Source organism: Fundulus heteroclitus, chromosome 4 (genome assembly GCF_011125445.2).
Source record: "Fundulus heteroclitus isolate FHET01 chromosome 4, MU-UCD_Fhet_4.1, whole genome shotgun sequence".
Lineage (NCBI taxonomy): Eukaryota > Metazoa > Chordata > Actinopteri > Cyprinodontiformes > Fundulidae > Fundulus > Fundulus heteroclitus.
The window spans coordinates 14,296,702-14,305,778 of NC_046364.1; the positions used below are offsets into that span (position 1 = coordinate 14,296,702).

General features: G+C 38.6%; 1 protein-coding gene across 1 annotated transcript; it reads right to left on the minus strand.

Moving 5' to 3' along the window:
* Window positions 1–2,901: 2,901 nt before the first annotated feature.
* Window positions 2,902–9,063, minus strand: LOC118556105. Its single transcript, XM_036136101.1, has 8 exons — window positions 8,686–9,063; window positions 7,537–7,783; window positions 4,879–5,065; window positions 4,574–4,718; window positions 4,428–4,487; window positions 4,223–4,346; window positions 3,942–4,087; window positions 2,902–2,924 (listed from the first exon to the last, which is right to left on the minus strand). Exons 1-8 carry the CDS (start codon window positions 8,855–8,857, stop codon window positions 2,902–2,904), a joined length of 1,104 nt encoding a protein of 367 aa, XP_035991994.1. The 5' UTR covers window positions 8,858–9,063.
* Between the last annotated feature and the right edge of the window lie 14 nt (window positions 9,064–9,077).

A 9,077-nucleotide genomic window follows, 5' to 3' on the forward strand; every position in this document is an offset into this window, starting at 1 on the left:
TTCAGCAAAATAATTCCAACTTCGTCGTGGAATAAAAGCATTAACCAACACCTACAAAGTTCTACGCCTGCCCAGGCACTTCTAAACACCCTGTTGGTGAGACAGAAATGAAAGGGGAGAGTCCGTTACTTTGAGGTGCCTCGGAGCTGGTCCGGAACGCTCCGAGTGTGGCTTTCTGGACGCGCTTCGACGAGCGCAGTTGTCCACAGGCTGCAGCGGGACGGGGAAGAAGCTGCTTCGTTTCTTCCTCCGGGTTCGGTCGCTTTGTTGGCCAGACAAAGCGGGGTCCTCTTCGATCAGTGGGAGATGCGGCGTCTCTCAGTCTTTTGATCAGAGGGAATTTAAAAGTACTTATTTAAGTCGACCTCCTGTTATAAAGCAGGGAATAACTGTTGCGTCGAAAAATCTCGGTCCAGCGAGCAATCGAACACGTGGCGTGGGAATCAGCTGTGCGTGTCTTCTCGGGTTGGCTAAAAGCCAGGGAAGAAGGAAGCTCATCGTGTGTGATCGGCTTTTATAGCCATCACTATAGCAACCTTATCTTGATCGGCGGCCATTTTGCCGTGTTGCGTGATGGGAGTTGGTGGCCATTTTGACCACATTGCATCATGGGTAACGCAGTCCGTTACGTCCCGAATTGATGCCGTTTCCTTGATCGGCGGCCATTTTGCCGTGTTGCGTGATGGGAGTTGGTGGCCATTTTGACCACATGAGTTGGTGGCCATTTTGACCACATTGCATCATGGGTAACGTAGTCCGTTACCGCTTTCTGTCACGTCTGAACTGGCACAACAATAGTTTCATCACACATAGAATGAAAAATGTCAAGCCTTTATATCTTGGAATTTTGATGATTGTGTTTCACAGATAGTGAAAACCTAAAGTTTAGTGTCACGGAACGTCTGAATATTGTAAAAAGTTAAATATTGGAATCCCACAGTGTTACGCCCTAATCAGCCATTTTTTTTAAAACGTCTGCAAAGGTTTCCTGAGCCTATTAATGGTCTCTCAGTTAGTAGGCTACATAATCACATGGAAGACTACTGACTGGACAGAGGTCCAGAAGACAAGTCATCGGCACCCTCCACAATGAGGATAAGCCAGAAAAGGTAGTTGCTAAAGAAGCTGGTTGTTCACACAGTGCTGTATCCAAGTATATTTATATATAAAATTGATTGGAAGGAAAAAGTGTGCACTGCCAATAGGGATAACTACAGCTTTGAAAAGAATGTAAAGTAAAATCCTTTTAAGAAGCTTGACAAGGAGTGAACTGATGCTGGAGTCAGTGCATAAAGAGCCACAATGCACAGATAAGTCCTACACATGAGATACAAGGATCTTAAGGAAAAAAAAATAACTGGAGTGTTGCACAGCGGTTGAAGGTCCTCTATTCATATGAACTTAAAGATACCATTTCATTTGAAAATCAAGGTCCCAGAGTCCCAGAGGTCTGGAGGAAGAGAGGCACCGAATCCAAGTTGCTTGAAGTCCAGTGGGAAGTTTTCACAGTCAGTGATGATGCAATTGATTATATGGGGTACTTTGTCATCGTTATGTTCTACCAGGAAATGTTAGAGCACCTAAAGTTAAACCCTTGTTCTACTGAAAAGCTGCATGGAGAGGTCCAGGTAATACAGTTCACCTGCAAAAAAGTTGGTCTTGGGGTGAGTTACAAATTAAATATATCCTATTCTAATTTTCTGAGACACATAATTGCTGGGTTTTTATTGTCTGTAAACTTAAATATCATCAAAATTACAAAACACAAGATTGCAAAATTAAGCCTTGGGATATTTCACTTAATGTGTAATCAATCTATATAATAAATGAGTTTCACTTTCTGAATTGATTGACACAAAATATTGAAATTTTTTACAATGTTGTAATTTATCTAGAGAATAAAGAACAATGACGGAGGTCAAGTTCCATTCTGTTAGATTCTAATAAATGTTAAAGAACAAAATATAGCTGCTTAATTGTCAGGTGTATAAACATTTAAACATGAACAATATGAAGGTACCAGCACCACTCGCGACCCCATGAGGGATAAGCGTGCATAGATAATGGATGGATGGAATATTAAGGAGTTGTTAGTGGAGCTGACTGATACCAGTAGAAAGTTCCCCTGAATAAAGCTTTGTTTAGGACCCCATTCAGCCTTGGACCACCTATGGTTGTTACCATATAAAATAATTTGTTCACAATGTCAATAAACCAACTTAAGAGACCCAAAAAAAAAGGATCAGGTGATCCGATTTTATTTTAAACCAAAATATGAAAAACATCAACAACAAAAAAATATTATTTTTCTTTGATTACAATGTGATAGACTGTCGATCGGTCTAAGGTGGATGGATGGATGGATGGATGGATGGATGGATGTTAGTGTCAATTTAAATCCTATCCAGAAAAAAAAAAAAAAAGTTGTTTCTATCCAGTGCTGACAATGTTGATATTCTATCACCACCAGGTGGTCAGCAATGGTTATTGCAAGCTGGAAAAGCAGTGCAGCATGAACTGATTCATAGTAGTGAATTTTTTTTATGTGTTTATGCTTTATTCATTCAGTAATTTTTTTCAGTGCAGCACTTCAAAACAGTGGCCATTTTTGTTACAAATACTGAATTACTTCAATTAACACCAACTTGAGCTGTGAAGCAGTTGTTTTTGCAAACAGAACATCAGTCATAGGTCATGAATCTAACGAGAATCAACATTTTAGGTTCATGAGGGAAACACAATAAATTATTTATGTTTAAGCACAAACCAAGTGAACAATGTTAGCTGTATCGTAAAATCAAAGCAATGCTTTTTATTTGGTTAAATCTTGTCATGTCTGTGTCTTTTATATGATTACATCTAATGTTCTTACATTTTTATGTGATACATTTTTTATATTCCTCATGTATGCCTTCTGATTGTTACTGTGGAGAAAAAAACAACAGGGTGATGGTGTTAGTTTTTGCTATTATTGTACTGGGTGAAAACTAATGGTTGCAACAGGCTACACTACGCAGCCTATTTTGCTAAATTAAGTTTATGTATTTTTGGAATCATCTGTGTGATTCAAATCTGTAAGATTTTACCTTGCACTTACCTTCTTACCCCAGGAAAGCATTAAAAACACAAACAGAAACAAATACTTTAGAAACTGACACTGAGACTGAAAAGGGACTGCCATCAACATGGAAAAAAGTTAGAAACGGAATACATTTATTTATTAGTTTTTTATTATTTGTACAGATAATAGAAGTTAATAATTATAATAAGAAAAGAGAATCCAGTTCTGGGTGAAATAAAATATATCATAATTGTAAAATTTACCACATAATCTTGAAATAACAATTGAAAGGTTTATTTCGTGGAAAGAACACAAAGACATCAGAAAGACATGCTGTAACATCATTGCAGCATATATATATATATATATATATATATATATATATATATATATATATATATATATATATATATATATATATATATATATATATATATATATATATATATAGTTTGCAGTGAGGTAGAAGCTTGTGGTTTAAATTATGTCAGAAAATGATGAACTCCTTCATGTTTGAGTCTTTTAGTTGTGTCTTCAGTGATACATTGTTCTAGTGCTAAACAAGTCTGGAGCTCTATACAAGCTGTGTGGATTCGTGTACAGTATTTTAGACCCTGCAACTGCGAAATTTGGACCTTCTGACACGACAGGCCAGCGACAGCAAAACAATCAGAACCACAGTAACAATGGCACAAACGCAGAGGACCACAAAGACACACAGGGAAAAAGAGACTGGACGAGCTGTAAGAAATTGGAACATATGTACTAATTAAAATAGGTTATATCAAAGATTTTTAATATGATAAGCCTGAGTATGACTTCAGTTCAGTGGTAGTCTAATAAAGAAAAGTGTCTTCATCTAAATATACACCTGGCATACCTTTTTCAGCCAGAGAGATGGTGATAAAGCTTGAGCGTTGGTGATCAGATTCCAGTTTACAGGTGTATTTCTTCAACAGATCCTCCTCCGACACGTCTCTGAAGACTAAAGAGGCTGTCATATTTATTTCATCCATATATTTGGTTCTGAAAGGATTGAAACGAAATGATGGAAAAAGCAGCAAAGTTGTTAGCTGTGACTTGTGGTTGAAATGCTGGCTGTAATTTCAAAGCGTTGTATCTTTCACAAGCGTGGACCCACGGTATGTAGAAAATCTTTACCTTGAAGAATTGTAGAAAACAGGTAGGCTCTCGTTAGTATCTACGAATGCATCCTGACTTAGCCAAAACACCTCGTCAAAGTCCGAATACATAACAGCTTTGCACTCAATCACCACCGTTGACCCTGAAAACAGAGTTAAAACAACATGAAGTACTGATTCATTTCCAAGACGATGTCAGAGGATGAAACCGGACCAGAACTCACCTAGATCTATGAGGAACACATCATTTTGCTGCGGTGAGAGGATCTTGGACTGTCCATGTTCTGCTCCCCAAAAACATTTATTTTAATGTTAAAAATAATTTAGAATACAAAGATCATAAACATGCGTCAAAATATATTTTTCTTACTGCTTGGCTTGATGTCCAGCACCACTCTGAAGCTCATATTATAAATATGACTGTTATATAAGAAAGATCTGATGCACGTATAGATGCCACCCTCCTTTCCCACCACACTTGGGAAGTTATTCGATGTTGTTGATGTCTCACCCTCCTGCCAGATGGGAGATTAGTTCAGAAACAACTTTAAATGTGGAAAAATAGCCATACAATTTCATGCCTTGAAATAAAGTATTTCAAAGAAAAGGAAAGAAAATCTCATGCAAACTTCATAGGCTCATGCTATCCTCATTCATAAATCTGTGTTTCAATACCTTGTGCCATGTAATCCCTCTGCTTGTGATATTAGGAGTGTCCTTAGCTGGGATGTTGGCCGTAGGACAATACAGTGTGCAGGACTCTTGTGTGTAGCATGTTGTAGAATACCGATTCCTCTCTTCATACTCCTTGGAGTGTGGTTCGTACACAGTCAGACTGAACCATGACTGGCTGCTGGCATTCCTGTCACAACAAAAAAACAATATGACAAAGAAGCTCTTTTGTAGCATCTGTAAATAAAGCAAGGATGTCAGGTCTATATAAAGCTGATAACAGTGCCTTGCAAAAGCATTAGTGAACCATTTCATGTCACAACTACAAACATATTTCATACGGGTTTGATGAGATGGAAAAATGCCAAGTGGAGCAGTGGAGGAAAAGATTCAGGACTTTCCAAGGTTTTTGCAAAATCAAATCTGAAAAGTCTTGGGTTTGGATACAAAGACCCTGAGGTCATATTTTGTAGAACCACTATTGGCCGCAGCTGAATGTCTTTCAAACACCCTGAAAATTAATTCATGTTTTGCCAATTGTTCAGTAAAATTGCTCAAGCTCCTACTGGCTGGAGAGCATCTATGAAGATCAATTTAAAGTCTTGCCCCCCCCCCCCCCCCCCCCCCGTTACTTTTTCCATCGCCCCTTCAACTCTGAACAGCCTCCCTGTTGTGGGTAATGAAAAGTCTTCCCACAGTCTGATGCTGCCGCCACCATGTGTCAAAATATCTTTCAAAAACTCCATAACATCCTGGTGACCGTAGAATTTGATTCCCCTACAACTGAGCCACAATTCTGAGTCCTACAGACTGATTTGTTCAATCTGTAAGAGGTGATCACTTTAAGCAACTATAGATGTTCCTAATTGAAACGTGTTAGGCCGTGCAGGCCTATCTCGGGTTGGCTGGTGAACTTCTATGTAATTCAGAGGTTTGGGAGGAAATGCTGAAGGTTTTGGGACCAAAACAGAGTTCTACACCATCAACTTAACTAACCGTGGTTAGAAGAAGTGAAACGCCACGGGTTACTCAGAAAACATAATCCTCAGTGACACATAGATGACGAAACATGAGGCTCCTGCGCCTTTTTTTTGTTTTCATGTGATGATAAAAACCTTACCACAACAAAGAGCCATGTGTAAAACTTTGATCACAAACTTAGGCAAGAACGCTGATTATGGTTAATGAGTAATCAAGCATGTGACCAAAACAAACAGAAAAGTCAACAAAGAAGGGCTGGAGAAGAATCACAGAGGTCAGAGTGGCCTAGTCAGCTCCAGACATCAATCCCGCAGAAGATCTGGGAAGCTTTGAGGTGCCAAGCAGACACAGAAAAACCTAAAGGGTTTAGAGAGCTTCTGTGAATGGAGGTGGACAAAAATCCCCTTTGAATATGAGCAAAGGTTGTGACTATCTATAAAAGTGATAATTTGCTTGTGGATCAAAAACTTATTTCACAGAAACACACATTTTGTTTGAAAACTTCATGTGAATGGTGAATTTTTGATTGACGTTATGTGTCTCTACATTAATAGTATAGAGAGACTGTTTCTTAGTAAGTGAACAAACTAACAAATCAGTAAGAGATTAAATATTGTTTTTTTTTTTCAGCACACCAATGAACAACACACAGTATTATATAAAACACTAAGCTAATATCTTTATGAGCTCTCAATAAATACATTGAGTAGCCATATCTTATCATTACAAGCATTTTTTTTTTACCCAGCAAAAAACATTCTTGCTATTAAACGTTTCTCTAACACAGCAGTAATGAACCACCCCAACGAAACAGGAATTGCACAATGTTTGAAAAAAGGTCAAAATGAATCTGGAATGTTCTACAGAATCATCACATCCCATGATTACACATTGCAGTCATCATGACATCTTCAGTGGAGTAGCAAAGGAAAAAGTAAAGTCAAATTTAAGTACTGTATTTAATTGATTCATCCTCATTTCAATTAAAAGCACACTGCACATTTTGACAAAAATATAGTAATACTTTTTTGAATGGCCAATTGATAGGACTGACTGACTGAAAGTGAAACTAACTTGAATTTCGGTTTCTCCTAAAGCAAAAGTAGGTCAAATGGCATTGTTAAAGTAATGACCCAAGTGCCATTTAAACATGAACTATGAAGTTTTACAGGCTTAACAACTCATTCCACATGGGGTCGCTAAATGTCTTATTTTGTCCCACATCCAAATATGAGAGCCCATTTAACAGATAAACACAGAGAGCAATGAATTCAAACCAGTGACAGTAATAAGTAACACTGATCATCTGGTTATGACAACAGGAGGAATTCTGAGTCCTAGATTCCTAGTGCTCATTCTGAGGCTACGTTGTGACCCCAACCTAAACGCGACGATGCTTCCCACCTATCACCTGCTCCCTTTCAGAGGAGAGGTCTTCCTCAGCAGGACAGCATGCTGAGGAACTGAGGAACACACGATGACTAGAAGCCCAGGACCCACAACCGCTTCACTTCCCAGGCTAATCTGATCCAGCATCCAGATGACAAAGGTGACCAGCCCTTATTTCTGCCCGTTCAGCCCGTTTTTTTTAATCCTGATGTTTGCTAGTTTCAAATAGGGAGAGTCTCTTTCGTAATTCAACAATGTCATTCTGATGGTCAGGAGTGTTTTGGATCTTACCTAACCGAGCACGAATAGTTCCCCTGATGGCTCACAGAGGCCCTGAGAATCACAAGGCTGCGTCCCTGAAGCAGCACATCCATCTGACTCAGATCATCTGATTGTGTCGACAGACTTTTTGTCAGATTCATCTTCTGTCTGGCATGGCTGGTCCATAAAAGATGTGTGTTATCATGATTTTTCTCTGGGCAGCGCAGCACCACCATCTCGCCTGCCCTGATGGATAAGCGCCTCAGCGAACATACTCCTGCAAAAGAGAGTCAGATTTTAGCTGGTTTGTTGGTTAAAACTACATTTGATTTGGTTTGTTGGCCCTTAGGAACCTTTGGTGAAAATGGAAAGCTCATTAGTAGATTGATGCTGTAATCTGATAGTTGTCCAGAGACAAACTCAAATGCAGGAGAAGAAAGTTATTTTCTTTTAATATGTCACTAATGACTAATTGTCTAAAATTTCTTGTAAACAAATTCTATTGAAGAGAATACAAACGAGTTAACGCACAGCCACATGACAACATTCAAGTATGAGTAATCAGGGGATATTTTTCCATAACACCTCTAATTTATTTTTTTCTGTCTAAAAGGATTTTTGGGACTCAGCCATCCAGAAAGCCTCAATTGAAATGTTTGCATAACATTGCCAAACTTGATTCAGCTTTTCTTTTGGATGGAGCAGATTTCAAATTAACATTCAATAAACTATCCATTGTTATTTATAGACGTCCCTGTTTTATTTCATGTGACAGTTAGGAGCATGACCAGACATGCTCCTCGTACATTCACTTATCCTGTGACTGCACAGGATGAGGGATGAATGCAGCCCTCTGCAGTTTTCAAGTGGTGTGTCTGGTTTTTGAACCCTTATCCTTAACCAGTCATTGAGGTTGAAAAGCCCCCTCACCACCATCCTAAACTTTAGCTTCCTCTACAGATTATCTGACAGATCAGAGGCAGGAGCGGGGCCACTCCACAAAAGAACAGAAAAAAAAACAACCCAAAATAACTAAATAAATAACTAAATATATATATATATATATATATATATATATATATATATATATATATATATATATATATATATATATATATATATATATATATATATATATATATATATATTCTTTTTTTAAGAAATACTACTGCACTTTACCTGTCAGTAATGGTAGGAGCGACAGCAGGACGTTCACCATCATTCTGATCGGGATTGACTCCGATGTGTTGCTTGGGTTGACTGTATCTTGGAAATCCTTCCCCCTCCTACTTCTGTCCTTTGCATTTATAGCTACAGAAGAAATGGGCGCAGGTTGTCCCGGTAGTTGCATTTGATCACGGCACTGCTTTTACTTTTGTTTCTTTTAGCGAGCCAGGCGCTCGGCAAACTTTCTATTCTTCACAGGTAGCCTACATGCCAATGATTCTTTCGACCTATTCATATTGGTTTTTCAGGCTACAGTCCACATACCCGATCAACAATAAATTGCATAAGTCCGGCGGATCTTCCTGAACGCTCCTGAACGCGCCTTGGGTTTCCCATTAGCTTTC